Source organism: Aspergillus bombycis (genome assembly GCF_001792695.1).
Source record: "Aspergillus bombycis strain NRRL26010 chromosome Unknown contig00181, whole genome shotgun sequence".
NCBI classification, from domain to species: Eukaryota; Fungi; Ascomycota; class Eurotiomycetes; order Eurotiales; family Aspergillaceae; genus Aspergillus; species Aspergillus bombycis.
The window spans coordinates 24,346-44,624 of NW_019170183.1; the positions used below are offsets into that span (position 1 = coordinate 24,346).

A 20,279-nucleotide genomic window follows, 5' to 3' on the forward strand; every position below is an offset into this window, starting at 1 on the left:
AATACAGTCTCTACCGCGCCAACGTGTGCGGAAAATACATGAGGACCCAGAGCTCCTAATCTGTCCAACGTACTCTATCGCCGATAAATTGATTTCCATGGTGTTCGCGATAATCGGACCACAATTTGAGTTACGCAAAGGCCATGAGACACAATAATCTTTTAAGGGATGCGCGAATATGATGTTGGACTCAAGCTGCGCTTGCACTATGCCTATTCTGGGAATGAACCCATGCAAAGCAAGTACAAACCACACTAAATGATTTTCGAATTATTATGAGGGGGCCTAGGCACCGCTCGGACCATCAATGCCCAAACAACTATTTACAAATTATGTTATTTACATGATACCCGGTTTCGCAATTTTACATTCATCAATACTATCCAATTATAGATGCAGTTATTCGTATCGCCCAGCACGGCTTTAGACAATGCGAGCAACACAGTCAATGAACAGACATCCCTCGAGGACAGAATATAAATTAAAGATACGGCCACTTTAACATGGACAGTTACGTACGAGACTCTTTTCTTCCTTACTATTCTCAATACATCCCATTACGCAACATGGCGAATCAAGTCAGTCTTCTTGCTTATCTGCAACATGGCCCACCAAGAATACCGATCATTGAACAAGGGCAATCGACGGATAACACCACGAACCCAAAATACTCCGCGGATGATATCACATATGTTGGGCATTGGGCAACTTTCAACTTGAACACGATTTTGCATCAGCATCAGGCTGTACTCACAAACAGTCGGCGAGAAGATGAGGCGATGCCCTTATCACCTCCGCAAGCGATCAACTCGGAGCCAGGTCTTCGGCAACGTTTCTCATTCTATATGAACCAAAGGGTCCGCAGGGCTCTCCGTAGTGGCTTTGACTTTTTGACAACGAACAACCAGTTGGCCAACCGTACTGTTGTGGATTTCGGAGAAGGAAACTTGGCGCAACTCATCGAGCAGTTCACACCCGATACCGCATACTACGATCCACTTCTCCCGGCCCCGACGAGACCGAACCGAGTTCCAGGAGATCTGAAGCCCTCTTTTAAATGGTCTCTCGCTCTGCGGAACAGCCCAACTCCATATGGAAGAAAGCAGTTCAAACAAGCCCTGGCCCAAGTCAACTATTATATGAAGCAGCATGAGACTCATTTTGGATTTATCCTCACTGATCGTGAGCTTGTCGCAATTCGACGCCTCGATCGTAACGGAAGGTTGGAGTTATCTGATTCCGTTCCATGGATTACCAAAGGAAGTGAAAGCCAGCTGCGCCTTACGGTATTGCTCGCCTTGTGGTACTTGGGGATGCTTGCGTCGGATAACCTACAATGGCATTTACCTTAGAATCCAACAGCAGATTGACTTAGCCAGAATTTCCGAGATGATTCGATCATCTTCCGCCAATTCTCCTTTACTTGTCCACGCGCTTCCCTTTGCTTTGTGTTTCTTTGGAAATTATCATCAGAGACTAGCTGCTTCAACATCAGTATAGGGGCGGGTGCTTGAACCATCAACTGGTCAAGCTGTGTCTTAAGTGCTGTGTGTATATTTTTATTTTAGGAACTTAATATCATTCGTGATAAATACTATAAAAGAAAAGGTATGTGCGGTATTATATTCAAAAACCTCTTTCGGGCCGTGTCTGGACATCTAAGGTACCTTGAAAATGTAGAGCCAATGCTAACAAACTGGTTACAAAACCTGTCCTCCAATAGTTGTTCATACCGGGCAGTTGAATGAAAGAACGCAGTGCCTGTCACAGTGGGCCTGCATGGGGTCCATGCAGTGGCTCTGGCATATGGTCATCTTGCTGACGTTGTAGCCCAAGATTCCGCTAGGTGGGGGCAGCTAAACCAATTTCTGAATAGGTCTTCTGGACAGAAAACCTATTCAGAAATGGGTTTAATTCGCCCCCACCCACTTACTTTACCAACAATTTCTGGGTTCATATCGAACATTGGCAAGCCAACCGACTTAGGCAGGTAGGATTGGTTATCAAGAAGTTTGGGCTTGCTTTGCGTGCATTATGCTGCAAAAAGATGTGGCATTTTAGATCTGACATATAACCATTTTGGTATGTAGTGACGAGCTGGTATACCGATTAGGTCATCTATAATCAATAACCAAACTAGACAACTGAAAACTGACCTATAAACTTCCTGCAGTGATGGCGTTTAAACAGAAGCACCGTTCGAAGCAATTACGTCTCAGCTCAATAATTACAGACTAGCCAGTACTTTACGTCCTATAGTTTTAGTCTATAGCGACAACCGGCTATATGACTAGTCTAAGCTATGTGTTGTTATCTGCATGATGGGCGTACTTAACCGTACTATGTTGCCTCGTCAGTGCACAGTTTGGTTTTCTATGCGTCCCAGTCTTTCTAAACTCCTTTATTACCGTCTATAGCTATGCATCCCCTTCTTGCCTCTATATCGCCTTATTTCGGTTGTCTCGGCTGGCAACGGAAAGCCACCAACGCAGCTTCTCAAGGTCTGTAGGTATATCGCTGGTATAAAGATAGTATACTCATCGGTTGATAGATCCGTTGTGCTCTATCCTAGATGACAGGAAATACCGAATAAATAGATGCCCCGGATTTCGAAGATATTATATAAAACAGTAAGTTGATAACAGCTATAAAATTGTGTGCCAAGTAAGTATATACAATTTCAATGAAGGAGGACAAATATTTACTATCTTTTGGACTGAGACGTTTAATATAGAAGAAAGAAAGCTGCGTAAGTCCGAGCGTGGCCGAGAGTTACTGGAAGATTATGATATTTGCAAGCAATCCAATTGTTGATCTTCTTTTCTTTCTTTTCCCTGTATCTTTCTATCCTATGAGCTTTCTATGACCACACTTAACGCGGCGGCAGATATATATATTCCGAGCATTGATTATCCTATTTTACTTTTATCATCTCTTGATTGTTATTTCCTGTCCCATCGCAACATGTGTTTTATACAAATTGCTATTCACAAGTCATACGGCAAGAAGTACGAAGGCCTGATTTCTTGTGGCCCAGTTTTCTGTATATCTGATAAATACAACGTAACACGAATCCAATATCTTACTTCCCCATACAGGAAGTGTAATCTTTGCATTACTAAAGAGGAATACTATTACAAATAAGGTTGGTTTTACGATCTATAATTAAATAGATATATAATTCTAATGTATAAAGATCAATGCGAAAATACTGTTATTTATATAAAAGAGATAGTCGAGCGATTGAAGGAATAACAGAGATTCAGGAGTTTATATAGTAAAAGGTAGTAAGTAAATCAGAGACTCGGCTTTTCTATGGCTGTTGTGTGATATCTATAAGTATATTCTGTGATTAGGGTGTACTGGATTATATCGACTAGGTGTATAGTGGAAGCTGTAGCAGAGCTTACGGATTTACTTATAGAATCCGGCTATCGGGCGATAAGTATGGCTGTGATAGTTTTTACTCTATATAAGTACTATAATCTCTTGTGTATATCTTGTTCTATATCTCTGTACTTACTTTCTATATTATATTTTGGAATAAAAGTTATTATAGAAGTATCAAGACTCGAATATATTATCCTCGATATCAATCTCTCTCTTTTCTATATCACAAGGTATCCCGGATACAAATTCTTACTCGAGGGACTTATCTGTTCCTTGCGGATTAATATTATTATATTTGATAAATATATACCAGTCTATTCTATACTTCTTCTCCAGTATTCTACTCGTGACGGCCACTCCGGATACTGGAAACTGTCTGGTAGCAAGATCAACTATAACAACAAAACTTTACATAAAGCTACTAAACAGGAGGTTGAGAAAAAGACTAATATAACTCAATTCGAGTTCCTTAATACTGTCCCAACTAAGACAAGAGACAGTTTAAAGAACAAGAGAGTATATCAATATCTTGATTTTATATTTCTTGCGACTGTTGATAGACAGTCTAGCTGGCTAAAAAATATATATTCAGCGGAAGAAAAGTACCGAGTTTTGAAGTAGATTACGAAAAGTAATATATTAAGAATAAAAAAAATAGTATTCTATAGTAATTATCTGGAGACTATTCTCAGAATATTTAATATTATAGAGAATATAATTGATATAAGCTAATATATATTATCTACTGCTATCCACCACAAGCTTAAATAGTTAAATAGAATATCGATCTACATAGAGAAAGATTATAGATATAGAAAGAATTAATATTGATAGTATACTATAGTCTAGATTAACTTTTCTGAGCAGAAATCTATTTATCTATTAAATATTGTTTTATTTTTCTTGGATAATAAACAAAAGAGCTAAATATAGTTATATAATAACTGTAGATCTATTTTTTTTTCTTTTTATTATTTTAATTAGCTTTAAAGCGAACTATTCTTAAAGTCTTGAAATACAGTTTAGCTTAAGTTTTATTAGATATTATATCTAATAATTTATAAAAGATCGGACTTATCACTACTTAATTATCTATCTAATTCTTTATTTTCTTTCAATTCTATAATAGTCTATTAAAATTTATCTATATTCTTGTAGCTTCAAGATATAATCTCTTTACTTAATAGTTATAGAAACTCCTAATACCACTAGAAATAGAGCTATATAGAGTCGGATATTATTTCTATTTCTTATTAATCTTTCTATTAATCCTATATTTTGTCAATATATAAAAGATATCTTACAACTATATAATATATATATATATTGATTAAAATCAATAATATTCAGGGTACAGCTGCAGTTTTATAAGAAATAGATAAAACTGGACTTGTAGATATATAGAATAAATTATTTTTAAAAATAGAACTCTCTAATTATACTATTATAATAATAGATTATTATAGTACTGTAATTAATTTTTAGAAATAAATTAATCTCTGCTAGTTAATACTTAGTTAGTATATTCTAGATAATCTTAATAATTATATTTCTTCTCCAGTCTTTATAGATAGATTATTAAAGTACTTAAAAAAGTATATTATATAAATATATAATTATCTGGAAAAGTTTGATTTGATTAATTATAAAATAGATATCTAGAAAGAGAAAATTTTAGACAGTATAATCTTAATATATAGAGTTATATATTTTTAGCTAAAAATAAAAATAATATAGTCTTTGGCCGCGGCTTAGATAAATTAGTAAAAAGAAAAAAGAATTATATAATAATAGTATATAGAAGAGCTATCGAGTATCTTTTTTATATATACTCTATAACTAGACTGAATAGAAAGAAATAATTTAACAATTGAGAAGACTGGGGAATAAGTAAGCTGGGGTATCTACGGGCTTATACAGTTTAGGATTTGATAAGATAGGAGAATAGTGCAGATATAGCTAAATAAACATTTTGAATTATAAGAGGCTACTCATTCTATTGCCTTTGAATCTATGTTCCACTAATTAAGAGGCTATTGTATGTCTCTATAATCTTATAAAAGAGTTTATAAAGCAATAGTATTTTACTATATTATAATATAAGTTAATTCAGACAAGACTGTATATTTCTATATTTATTATTTCTATCTATAAGTTAGAAAGTACTCTACCCTTTATATTGTTGATAGCTATAAAAATGTGTATCAAAAGTCTCGATATAGTCTCAGAATTTATATATCAATTACTTTCTATATTAGAATCTTAAAGAAAATTACTATTCTATAGTACCTATATAATATATTAGATACAGAGTAAGATATATAAATACCGGCAAATATAGACTTTATCTATATTTTCAATTCTTTTATTAAATACTTAAATTGTTATATATATTACAATACTATTGATCCCCTATATTTACAATAGAGCTATTTCTCGGTAACTTACTCAGATAAATCGATAATACCGACTATCTTATAATCCTGTATAAGATAGAATTATCTAGATATACTTTCTTTAAAGATATTTCTATACTATTAAAAAGAGATATAAATCTCCTCAAAGCAGTATATCAACAAAAGAAATTGAAGACTTACAGAAACTTTACTATATAATAGAATCCCGACTCTCAGTTCTCTACTTTAGCTCATAGATATATATATTCAAAGACAACAGTAGATATCACAATAGAAATTTACTTAGGATAATAGCTGACTGCACTAATTATTACTTATCTATATTATAAAAATTCTAAATCGGGATTTCTTAAAACTGAGAATTATATATTACAAAGCCAAAAACAAGTCTATCAATAAATCTATCTATAAGTCTATCAAGAACCAGTCGGAAATCTTTGTAATTGAAATATTAAGTAATAAGAAATATAGACTAATAATAATATTTCAACTACTAGATAAACTACTTTATAATAATAACAGCTTCTTTGAGATCTATCCTAATTTATATAAATAGAGTCTACCTAAGATTAAGAAATAGTTTAGACAATACCAAAGCGAAATATTGGATAAATTAAAGTAGAATATAGTTATAGTAGATTTTAATCAGGTTTTACTAATTTATACTGAGATACTTATCTAATTTAACAGAAACTCAACTCTGTACAATTTTGTATATATAGACTACTCAGATAACTAGACTGACTTTAGCCAATACAATATTAAGTTTAAACAATATATAGTACTATTCTTACAATAGATATCTAATATATTAAGAGAAAGAATTTTTTTATATCTATTAAAAAAAGAGTAAACTGTAATATAGTATCAAGAATATTATTAAAATTTAATTTATAAAAATTAGACTCTCTAGATTTCTTATATATATTTTCTATCTTTTATAAAAGAATTAATTAACTTAAAATCAATCAATACTATCATAATATAGCTATAGACTGAGTTCTCTAATCTTATAATAGAAGAGCTTATCAAATATATAGATAACTGAGAGAAGTAATAGTACTACAGCTGACTTATTTAATATACTCTGTATTGTCTTGATCTTTCTATCTCTAACAAATATATCTCTTGTTCGATAAATTAGATAATAATATCTCTCAGTAAATTTCTTTATCTTTCTATATTATCGATATCCTGGATTAAAGATATTTCTCTAGAATTCCCAATTCTTCTTTCTAGTATTATATTCCGGATATTCCTCGAAGAATTTCTCTATCTAGATATAGATATTGATTAAGTAATCAATATATTTATATCTCTCTGTATCACAGCTAAGATATAGAAATTTATATTGTTTAGAGAAATAATTAATAAATAGATCCTTAAACCGATCTCTATATAGGAAAATAAACAGCGAGTACTTTTTTTATATAAACTATTCTAGGATCTGGATAAGTAAAAATATTTTACTCAGATATAGTATAAAATTTATATCTATTTAGAGTCAGATATTTTGTTTAAATCTAGAATCAGTTTCAGCGGATATAATTCCAAATCTCTGAATCTCTAATAGTATTTTGGATTAGTCTAGACTGAGATTACTATAAGAGATTCAAATAATATACAATTAATAACCGCCGAGAAATTTTTACTTGGTTGAAAGATAGCTTAGATAGAAGAGTTATTTAGCTTGGTTACTTATAGATATACTCTAAGGTTTTGGATCTACTTATAAGATTAGAACTAAGATCACAATATAACAAGTTTCTATGTCAATCTAATTAAATATATCAATCAATACAACAACCCAAGAATTATATATATTGTAATATTATTTTACTCTCCTGTATTTCTTACCCAATATATTGTACTTTTATATATAGGAAACTCTATATTTATATTAGATATATTAGTATTATCAACCAAGTTACTATACTATATAGAATATACTTCTGTATTATATATTATCAAATATATCAATCGATTTTATTACTTATATATTATATTATACTGAGATAAACTTATATCAAATATCTTATATATCTAATAATAAGCTCTGTCAATACACGGGGCGGAAGAAATCTCTTAAACAGGATAAAAAGATAAGTAATTGGCTAAAAATCCAAGATAGAATACTCTATATAATAATTTATATAATATTATATTTACTTATATTTCTAGATCTTTATATAAAACTCTATATATCTTGTTCAACTGTTAAGAGATTTCTGTTTTATTATAAAAATATTGTTCTTTTGTAGCTATTATATTAGTTAAATAATTATTAAAATAGAGAGCACTCAGAAATCTTATATTATTTATCTATCTCTATAAATATACTACGGTATTTCTTAAGGATTCTCTAATCAGATCCTCAGCTTGTAGGTTGTCGAATTCTATATTAATATCAATATTTCCTGTAATTCTTTGGATTATATCTAAAATATTCTGTCTCAGTCTCTGTCTATCTATATCTGCCAGGACTGCTTGTTAGTTATTTATAAGATAATATTTAGTAGAAATAAGTATTTTAAACTGATAAGAGAGAAAAATATATATTTCTACTGCGAAGAATTCTGTAACCCGGGATATCTAATATATATAAACTAGCTATATTTATTATTCTATATACTGACTCTATAGATCTCTATATTAAATAGAGAGTAGATTTTAAAAACTCGTAATATAATCAAAAGACTGTACTGGATAGAATTATATAATAATAATAAATATAAAACTTCTATACTGTCTATATTAAATATAATAATAATTATTACTGACTTACTCTCTTGTTATAGTTTAACAAAGTCTTAGAGATTTAAGATAAATAACTATAAGACAGAATATTATTTATATTATATTATTAGAAAAAACTACAAGTATCAGATAGTCTTATAAGATATATATAGAGTTTTCTTACAGATCTTAATTATCAGTAATAGCTCACCTAATACTATAGACTACTTTCTAATTTAGTACTATTATCCAGCTAAATTAAGCTCTGACTTGTCCCTCTGGTATTCACACTAGTTTGTAGACAAATAAAGAAATCTCAGTTGTTATCGATTGTTGGTCAATAGTATATTAAAAAAGAAAAGAAAAAAAGAAAAAAAAGAAAACAGGCAAGTAATTGAGCTGCCCCCCTCACAATTATAACAGAGCGCTCCTCAAAAGGGAGAGGATGGAGATGTGACCATATCCTACATAAATCATACCATTTTATAAATAAATATCTGCTTGCAATTAAGCACTCATCTTGTCCGATTAAGCCCATGAATCCCCCTAATATGTGACAAGACAACAGTACCATGCCACACCCCAAAGACCAATGAAACATACTTGAAGTACTAGCTATACTCGGTGTAGGGATTGGGGTGTGGTATTTTTTTATCATAAAAAAATACTCGGGCTGTCGGAAGATTCCCAGCTGTTTAATATTGGCACTACTCCATTTAGTCACACAGGCACGAACAGAATATATATGAATTTTCCGACTAGTCAATCAAGATTATACTTTTATCGGTTAATCTTCTTTAAATATAGTATATTCTAGATATTAATAAGTTAATCCTGTCTTGTATTATCTATTTAGATCACTTTTATTCACAGAATTTATTTATACTTTATCTCCAAAACTGATAGATATCATATACGCAGTAATAGATCTATTCTATATACAATATCTAATTTTATCTAGCTTCCCTGGACTTAGAGTTGATCTGTAATACAAGAATATATATTTACTATCAGCTTGTAAATTAGACAAAATATAATTATAGTAGCTATTGACAGATTCCAGTAATCTACAGTACTTTTTTTGATAAGATAAAATATTTATAATCTATATTATACAATATCCAGTTTACTCAGAATATCAATTAAATTATACTATATTTAAACAACCACAAGAGTCTTCGATAATATCTGATAGAAACTATCTATTTACTTTCAATCTTAACTCGAAAGATTTTTATAGTATAGATAATCTATATCCTTGAGCTATTAAAATGATAAATATTTCCTTACTCTGGATATAGCGAGAGGATACCGATTTGATGGTCTAGTACACTCTCTTATATTCTGCTATATCGCCTCAATACAGGAGATAAATCTAGTTATTTCCTTAGATTTGTCCTATATTCCAGTACTGTAAATATTAGTATAAAGTACTAATTTTTGAATAGCTGTATCAACACTTCTAATTTATATCTTCTCTAATATATATTGATATACACTGATATAGAAATATTCGAAAATATAGGATAATATTCTAGATAATTATATTTAAATAGTAGAAGAGATATATAGAGCTGTAAGTGTATATCATAGCTTATAGAATAGTAGAAAAGTATAATACTACCGCTGCGGCTTGTTACTAATAGATATAGATAGTTCCTGATATTTTCTCTATCTATAGCGATGTATCTATTTCTATCGCAGCTGAAATGTACAGAGACTAGACTACTGTATCAGAGATCCCAGAACAATCGCGTACAATGAGTGAAGAAAAAGAAATAAATCTGAATTTATATAATTAATTATATACAGATTTCAGCAAAATTGTATAAGAAAGACAAAACCACTATATATTTTACACATGCGATGGCGGGAGATTTAGATACTATCTAATAACTATACTAAATCATCTCCAGCCTTGCACTTGTCTAGCATTAGTAAAAGAGATTATTAGCTATCTCCAATCTTTATTAAAAGATTTTCGGCACAATGAGAGACAGCCAACTTGGTAGCCTCCTGAAATCCTATACAGAAGTCTATACCATTTGAAAAATGACTATAGATTAAATATCACGGATACCTGTACTTCTTCTGTTGAAATATACTAATACAATATAGATCGAATACAGATTCTGGTCTACGTATTCACATGACAGTGCCTATGGCTAAGGAACCAAATTCAAGATATATTTATGTATATAAGGCGGGTCGACATGTTGAATGAGTGCCTGGAAGTACTTGTGGACCTTTGTGAGATCACTACTCTATATTATGAGCTTTCAGCCGGTAAGTAATATATAGACAAATCTCGCTTGATCCCCGTTGTATTTATTAGATGATAGAAAAATCTACTCAGCTATTGTCATACTCGTCTCCTACTTAGATATTTATTCTAGAGAAAAATAAGGCTGAGAAGATATCAGACACTACAATCAAGTCCTATAAGAAGATAAACAGTATGTACAGTCACAAAACTTTCAAAATACTGTGATAGCTGATAAATAAAGACTACTTATTATATACATTGGATTGTTTAGGTAGAAACAATTGTTATATTCTCGCAAAAGAGCTTATTAGACATATTGAACCAGCGAAAACGAGGTGGTTCCTATACAAAAGTGGGGAGGCAGCACGACCAGACTGGTGGCCCAGCAAGATCCCTCATACCCGGCTTCATACCTTATCAAAGAATGGTAAAAGGCACCATATGCTAGGCTCTTATATAGAAGAGATAGTCTGATGTTCGATAGACCTGATTGGCCTCCTTGTCGGTATCTTCGTATAACAGAGACTTTGGCCAACTATATCAGATTAACTAGAGAATATAATATCGATTATCAAAGGAAAGTTCACAGAGCAGAACAAATTAGGAATCTTTGATAATTTCCAGGATCTTCTTATACAATATTATCGAGAAGCAGCTAGTAAATAAAATCTAAGTCTTCTTGAGATAATCTGATGATCTAACTTGTCACAGTTATCCCTATTTCTCTCTATCCAGTCCAGACTTACGCTAGTATTTCTGGAACTGTATTTCCAGTTTATAATATCTATAATCTCCCACTATCCATCTGGAACACAGAGTTGTATATAGATACTAGAGGATCTTATGATAATTATATCCTAATAAATCCAGAAATTCAAGGCCAGCCAATCAATATATTTAAGCAATTTTTAATTAAGTACAGACAATACGATCTCTGTAGAAACAAGATATAAAATATCCTACCTATAGGATAGATTATACTGTTACTAACCAAATAATAAGATATATAGACTTTATTCCAGCGCTGTATATTAAGAATAACTGGCTGTAAGCCGAGTCTGGACTATTATATCCAATATTAAAGGAACTATATCTTACTTACTGAATATATTAAGATCCAGTAATTAACTATATACAGTTACTTATATTACTATTATATTATTTATAAATTTTAAGAATATATAGTTTTCTTTAAGCCAAAAAATACTTAAAATTATAGAGTATTTTTATTAAGATCTCCTAAATCTAGAGATATTTTATCACTTTACTGGGAACATACTCAAGATCTGATTGAATATATCGGAAGCCAGCTCTTACTACAAAAGAATAATAAAAGATTTATTTATACAATAGAAGCTAACCAGTAAGCTATAAATCTATCTGGTCTTTATCCCGAGCTGGTATACAACACAGAACAGGCCAATATCGGAGGCTTTGCTGATATCGGGATTGTTAGAGTAAACTATTCCGTGGCGCCCAGTGAAAAGTTTTAGTAAAAACAGTAATACACCCTATATATTCCCAATTGAGCTAGATGCAAGAGAGGGAGAATGCTACTCTATTTCTTATCATTAACTAAAGCGGCCTGAGGCCACTAGTCTCAGGCTAGCAATGTCCATTACATGTAAAAAACATCAACTCTTTCGCGAATTTTATTTTTTTTTTTTTTAAATTCTGCCACTACCCCACGCCGGAAACGGCCCAAAATTTGCCTAGTTTCTCGTCCGAACGAGAGCTATCTCCTGATACCAGCATCGACCTGGTAGGAGATGGCGCCGACCCAGTCGCTGCCCTCGGCCCCTGCGGGCGCAGCCGACGCGTCTGGCGACACGGCGAGACCCCTTCAGAAACGCGTCCTAGACCTCAACCGCGAGGCGGCGAGCTTGCTGGAGCAGCACAGCTCGGGCACCTCGAAGCGTATGATCGAGTTCATCTAGAAGACCTGGGCGGTGACCGAGGCGCTCTCCCACTACCCCGTGGGGGACGCCTGGAAGGTCCAGATGGACGAGATCCAGCGGGCGATCAATGACATCCGAACGGACACCAACGAGCTCACGGCCAGGACGGAGGACCCCCTGCGGACGTTCGCCAGAGCCGTGCGGGGGGGCCCTTCGCCCTGCCACTATCAGTCGAACCACAACTCCGCGAGCAGCGCCCGGCGTGTCCGGCCGATCTCGACCGCGACCGCGCCCTCACCGTGAAGGTAGGTGATCCCGCCATGGCCCGGAACCTGCGCCGGCTCACGAACGAGGACCTAGTCAAGCGCGCTGAGGAACACCGCTGGCTGGCGGCTATCACGGCCGTCCGACCGACCCTGGCCTCTATCCAGTTCGTCGCGGCGAAAATTCTGTGGTCAGGTGACCTGCGGCTCTTCCTCCGCAACGCCAAGGAAGCGGAGATCGCGCGGACACACCGGGACGCCTGGATTAAGGGATTCGGCACCGCCGCACGGGTCGCCCTCGCCTCGTGGGGGGTGGTCGCCGCCGACATGCCCAGCCAGGCCCTGGGCCCGTTGACCGAGGAAGCGGACCGCAAGCGGATCGCGCAAGAACTCGTGGCCAATAACTGTCACACGTGGGGTGAGTCCTGCGAGATCACGTACGTGGGCTGGCTCGTTCGCCCCTCTCCGGGCAAGAAACGGTCCTCGATCGTCATTGAATTTACCACGCCGTACCACGCGAACCGCGCCATCAAGGCCGGGACCATCTGGGACTTCCAGGTCTCGGAGACCGTCCTGTACGACCGGGCGTCTCGCATTGTACGCTGCAACAACTGCCACCGATACGGCCACATAGGAAACATCTGTCCGAACGAAACCGTCTGTGGCGCGTGCGCCGGCAAGCACTCGACTACTGCTTGCCGCGACCGTGACACCCCCAGGCTTGTGCCGAAATGCGCCAACTGCGGTGGCGATCACATGGCCTGGCACAAGAAGTGAGGCATATATCCAGGAGCGGGAGAAGGCTCGGGGGCGCGCGCTGCACCGGCCGCGCTTCCACCATACACCCTCACCTGCAGGACCCGGACGTGGGTAGCGCCACGGGGTCAGCCGCACACCACATAGGCCCCAGCAGCGGGGAGCCAACGGAGACAGAGAGTGAGGACGCTGGGGGATCGTCCGAGGGTGCCAGAGCCGCCCCGGGGACAGAAGAGGGATCTGGGGATCTGTCGGCGGCTGCCAGAGACGCGTCGGACGACTCCGCTATAGAGGGACTGAGGTTCACCGGGAACACCCCTCCGCAGGGCGAACTATCTATTAACACCCTATCGACCTTGACTAGTATACCGACTATACCTCCCACTTTATCAACCACCGGCGTCAGCCAAGATGCGCCATCCTCTGGCACCAAGGGGACTAGACGCAGCGCTAGACTTGTCCAGTAAATTAAGCGTGCCCAGGCACGCAACCCGGAATATATTTTCACCGGGACTCCAACTTAGACCCCCCAATCCAGATCGCTGAGCCCCAGGAAACGCCGCCGTGCAAGGGACTCCTCCGGCCCCGACACCGTCGCTGTAACCCGCGGCCGCACTCGATCTGACGCTACATGGAACACTGCCTTATCCCCTGATCATGTATAAACAGCAGACCCGCAAGCCATATATTTTGGCTCCGTGGGAGACGCCTGTCGTGGTTGTGATTAATAGCTACGAAGCCGTACTACAATACTTTAGGTAGTACTAGGATAGGCGAGAGAGGATTGTAGTCTACATAGATAGGAGCGGCCTGAATGGCCGAATTGGAGCCAGTACCGTCTGCCTCTCGTAGAGCTGGATGCGGAACGGTACGCTGGGGATGGAAGCAGAATCGATGGTCTACGTAGGGGAGCTGATTAGAATCCAGATGGCCCTACACACGCTGCGGAAAGAGAACAGACCAGCCGCGGTCTTTGTAGACAGCCAAGCCGGATCCAGGTAGTCCAAAACCCGCGGAGACCGTCCGGCCAATATATAGTAGACCAGATCTACTATATCGTACGGCGATATAAGATGCAAGACCGGGTCCAGATCCACTGGATTCCGACACACGTCGGAGTGCCAGGGAATGAGGCAGCCGACGAAGCCGCACGAGAAGGCACGCAGCGAACTGGTGAAGCTGTCTGCCTAGCTGCGGCAGCTAAACGACAGATACGACACCGTATCAAAGACAGATGGATATGGGAGTGGAAAACGGAGAGGTCAGGCCGCATAACTTACAGATTAGTAGAGACTCCAGACAAGAAGATACTGGATCTCTACAAGAATCTATCAAAACCGTACGCAGCAATCATTATTCAGATACGTACCCAGAGACATGGATTGCGGCACTTTCTATATAAAATCAACGCGGTAGACTCGGACCAGTGCCACTATGCGCTGGGATCCCAGACGTCGAGGCATATTCTGCTACAATGCCCATTATACGCTGAACTCAGGCGTATAATGCTCAGCAAATTGGACCCGGATGTCCGAGGAAGGATGGATTACAACGGGATCATGTCCCATCCGTAGGCGATTTGCTACGTCGCTGAATTCATGCACCAGACAGGATTGCTTAGCCAATTTCGAGCGGTTGAACAAACCGGTCAGCTAATCTTAGGCAGATAAGCAAGCTGGTCACTACTAAAGACGGACAGATGTGGAGGACGGTGAGTATACAGTCACCCCAGGAAGGACCGGTCAGTCCTTCTATATACACGCCAGCATTCACATACTAGGAGTACTAGGAGGGACCAGGAACAATGGATGGGGAGGTAGAAAAAGACAGCTGCCAGGGGGGTGGCGGGCAGTTTTAGTTGTGTTCAAAAGTTTTTCGATTTTAGACTATCTTCTGTGGGATATATGGCGTTTACGGTTAGATTCTAGGCTCCCGCGCACCTGCATAGCTAGACGTTCAGTAGTTAGGCTCTACCAGGTTAATAGAATCTTAATTGATTGATTGATTGATTGTCCATCACATGATTTATAAAACACATAAATTATAATCTAGCTCTCTAAGACTCGGCTAAAGTTTCGGGGTGACCGGAATTGTTAGAGAGATATTATATAAAAAAATTATATATTTCTAATAGTATAACAAGTACAAAGACCCTATCAATCTGGCCCAAGGATTCTGATAAACTGTTCTATATTTAAAAGTTTCTCAGTATATTCTTTATTTCTCTTGACAAGATTCTATATTTCTCTGGGAGAATATAATAATTTATAGAATTCTATTATAAGAACAATACTGGTTCTTCAGCGGAGAGATAATCTCTAAATATAAATATCGGATCTATATATAAATAGAGAGTTCAGCTATATTCTCTTATATTTATCCAGTAATCTCAGAAAGCGATCTAATATATCTTTTACTCCGAAAATAAAAAATACTGCTGATTAATTGTCCAAGGATAACAAAAAAATAGATATAAAACAGTGACTGGGACTGGTAGAATTAAGTAAACTTAATATACAGTAAAAAAATCCTTGATACTGATAATAAATATTTATTAACTAATATATTCTAAATATAGGGTCAGAAATTATCTAATATCCAGTCTTAGAAGTTTACTATTCTTCTTTATAATCTATATATCTTGAACTAAATAATAATTGATACTGTCTCTCAAATAGTCTATATACTCCAATAATTATTTCAGTCCAGCTGTAGCTGGCTGAATAGAGAGTAGATCTCGAGATAAACTTATACCGCAGGACAAAATATCTATATCTCTATATATAATCCCTAACAATTAATATATATCTTTGTTAATAGCTCAAATATAGATACTTAATCGCTTTCTTAATCTATTTATTATAGACTGAGTTTCCAGTAGAAATATTCTCTGTACAGAGATAGTAGATACAGAGAAACAGAAGATATAAGAGATACAAGAATAAAGTCTATACAGTAGAGAGTTATTTATATATATTAAGAGAATATTAGTTTCTAACTATAGATATAAGTTCTCTATACAAAATCTATATAATTAATATAGAAACTGAAAGTAATTAATTATTACTGTAATAATTTTAAAATATTCTATATATTATCTGTAAGAAAGAAATAGTTAGTAATAGAAATATTATTATTAAGAGAAATAGATTATCTACTATAGAATCTCTATCTTAGTTTATTTAACAAGAAATCAGTTAATAGCTTATCTAGCAGATATAATAGAAAATCTACCGCGAATCTCAGTTCTTAAATTAAATATACTGTAACTACTGTTATTATAGTAGTAATAGACCAGTTATATTAAGCCTCGATAAATAAGATATAAATATAATCAGTATTAATTATACTGGAATATTGTGTCTGCTGATTTCCTGGATTTAAGATAAAATAGCTTAGAGAAAAACAGTTAAATTAATTTTTATATTTATAGTTTAGAAACTATATAGACTCTGTAGAATTAATAATATATAGAATATTAATATAAGCTCTATTTTTAAATATTATACTAGATTCGCAGATCACTTTAAATATAATATTATATAGAAAAAAAGAGCTATTAATAAAGAAAAATAATATCGAATTATTAACAGAAATATTTATTAATAATAGATAAAAATCTATAATCTTATCTGGGATTACTATAACTGTCCAGATACTATCAGCTGTTAATAAATAGATTAATATAGAGCTGTAGAGAGAAGAGCTTTTTATTTATATACTATATTATAACAGTAATATATATAATAAGATATCTCTTCTAAAACTTGGGTTTATTATTTTAATTAGAGACTGTCTATTCTTCTCTAATATAGTCAGAATCGGCTGATTATACCAAGATATAGTCTAAGTTATAGATAATAGAGATCTGAAAGTAATCTAGTAGATAGTTAATAATCGACTAAAAATAGAATTCTATAGATTAGAACTATATAAATTATTTCTAGAAGTCCTATTCCAGTAATTACTGAAGTAGTATAAAGATAATATAGAAACTAGTAGTAAGATACTTTTCTATATCTCTAGTAGAGAAGGAACTGAATACAGTATAATAGCAGTTAAAGTATATTTTCCCAGTATAATATCTGGTATTTGAAAGAAAAGAGAATTAGAAGATACTGTTAAGCTTATATATAGTCTTAAATTAATAATCTTCTAGAGATTAATAATTTCAATATCTATATAGAAAATAGAGATCTTCTCTTGATTAGCTCTATTTATTATTTAAGAATATATAGTATTGATCAGCTATCACTAACTTACTGATTCTATTATATTCTATAATTAGTATATTATATATAGATTACTAATCTGTAAGCTATCAGATAGTTTAAATATAGAAGAAAAGCTGATACTATAGTATCCATAATAAAAATAGAAAACTAGAACTGTGTTTTATTAATAATAGTATTAATAAATAATAATCTATATACTCTACAGTTATCTCTATCTCTATTCTGGAAATCTAAAATCTCTAGAAATATCTTTATATCTGGATATTTTAATTCTTATATATTATATTAATTTATAATATCTTTATCTATATCTCTATACTATATTGAATTATCTCTTAAATACTATAGCTTAATTATTGACTCTAGAAAAGCTCTCAGATATAGCTATTCTTATACTTAAGATAGATATAGCTGATTAATAGAATAAAATATTGTTAAAAAAGAGAGATTTATAGACTAAGCTCCGCTTAATCTATAGTAATCTATATCTATTAGGATATTAGAAAATATTATATATCTTAACAGTATTTTTAAAATTTATTAAAATTATATATATAGCTTTGATAGAATTTATTATAATTTATATTAATAGTCTTAATTCTCTTAATCTATATATTACTATTAGAATCTCTAATTTCAATACTGTAGATATATTAACTTTAGTATCTATATTAATATTTAATCAAGGCGGATATAATAATCTAAGAGATAGAAGATACTGTAGAAAAAGATTTATATTATAGAAATAGATAAAAAATTATCTAAATAGCAGTTAACAATAAAAATATAAAATTATATATAATTTACTTTGTAAATTAGACTATTTAGAATATTTTATAATCTATTTCAGCTCTCTTTATACTGGGCCGCAATTCTATTTAATTCTGTGATTTTATACAGAGTATATTTATATAATAAAAAATAGATTTTTCTATTTTAAGAGATACTGATATAGTATTAATAAATATTAATAAATATTTTAATAGCTATAATAATAGATATTAATATCTCTATTTAACTACTATAGAAGTCTAATAAACTCTATTAAAAGTTTTGTTTAAAAAGATTCTTTGATTTTCTTAAAAGATTTATAAAAATTAGTAAAGTAGAGATATATATTATCGAGGACTATAGAAATAGTAATCTAGATAAAATAATAATATTTATTACAAGTTGGAGAAGAGATAAAGAATAGATTTAGATATAAATCTAGCTTAAATATTAGATTAATAACTACTAAGGAAATATATATCTTAAGATATTAAGATATCTATAAAAATATACTGATCTACTTTTGATTTGATTATAAGTCTATAACTATTTCAACCAGAGTAATCTTAATATTTAAATTAAGTTTATAGATATATATAGAGCTACTATTACTATATAGAAAAAATCAATAGTAAAACAGAAATTCTATTATTATTAAGTATATATATTTAAACAGATTTAAATTATATCTCTATTATTACCACTATAGATTTTAAATTCCAGAACTTTAAAATAATACTGCTCAGAATCGCGAAGTCTTATAATAATCTAAATCAGTATATTCTTAATCTTATAGAAGATATAGAATATCTTCTTATAGAATTATAGTAGAGTTTATTTAGATTTCTTCTACTACTAGAGTTTAGTTTTTAGATAACTGATATTATAAACAAGATCCTCTAGCTATTAATAAATATCTGTAGATACTCTTTTTAATTATTATAAATAAAAAAAGAGTCTTTTAATACTGGATAAGATACTACTATAATAGAGTATTTTATAGTCTACTAGAATAATCTCTTCAGTAATAGAATTAAGAAAGTATCGAAGAAATTGTTATATTCTTTCCAGAATCTAAAATAGTAGAGAAGATAAAGAGATAGAAATTTATAATAATAAAATTCTGATTTAGATAATTATAAAAATAGATCTATTAGAAGATAGAGTAATTTTTAAAAGATTAAAGATCTGGGTTATAAACTTAAGTATATACTTCTATTGCGAGCCCGGAAGGGGTTACAGATCCAAGATATGTAGATACAATAGAAATAATCAGAATCCTAAAACTAGTTTAAATAGTATTTCTTAATAAAAGAGCTGCAGTTAAATATAGATTTAAAATATTCTAATCTAGTTCTATTATAAGAAATATATAGTTTACTGTATAAAGAATTATTATATTTTAAAATAGAACAAGCTTTAAACTGAAAATCTTGTAATTAATTTTTAGATATAAAATATCTTTACCAGAACTTTGTTAACTGATTTCCCGATATATTTTTTTTAGTTCTATTATTATCTATCTATAGTAGTTTATAATTATATAT

General features: G+C 33.4%; 2 protein-coding genes across 2 annotated transcripts; both read left to right on the forward strand.

The window, feature by feature from the left end:
* Window positions 1–566: 566 nt before the first annotated feature.
* ABOM_012130 (uncharacterized protein) lies at window positions 567–1,352 on the forward strand (the record flags this gene model as incomplete). Its single annotated transcript, XM_022539258.1, has 1 exon — window positions 567–1,352. One exon carries the CDS (start codon window positions 567–569, stop codon window positions 1,350–1,352), a length of 786 nt encoding a protein of 261 aa, XP_022383453.1.
* Window positions 1,353–12,578: 11,226 nt separating this feature from the next.
* ABOM_012131 (uncharacterized protein) lies at window positions 12,579–13,747 on the forward strand (the record flags this gene model as incomplete). Its single annotated transcript, XM_022539259.1, has 2 exons — window positions 12,579–12,726; window positions 12,879–13,747. The coding sequence occupies 2 exons, from the start codon at window positions 12,579–12,581 to the stop codon at window positions 13,745–13,747; spliced, it is 1,017 nt and encodes a 338-aa protein (XP_022383454.1).
* Between the last annotated feature and the right edge of the window lie 6,532 nt (window positions 13,748–20,279).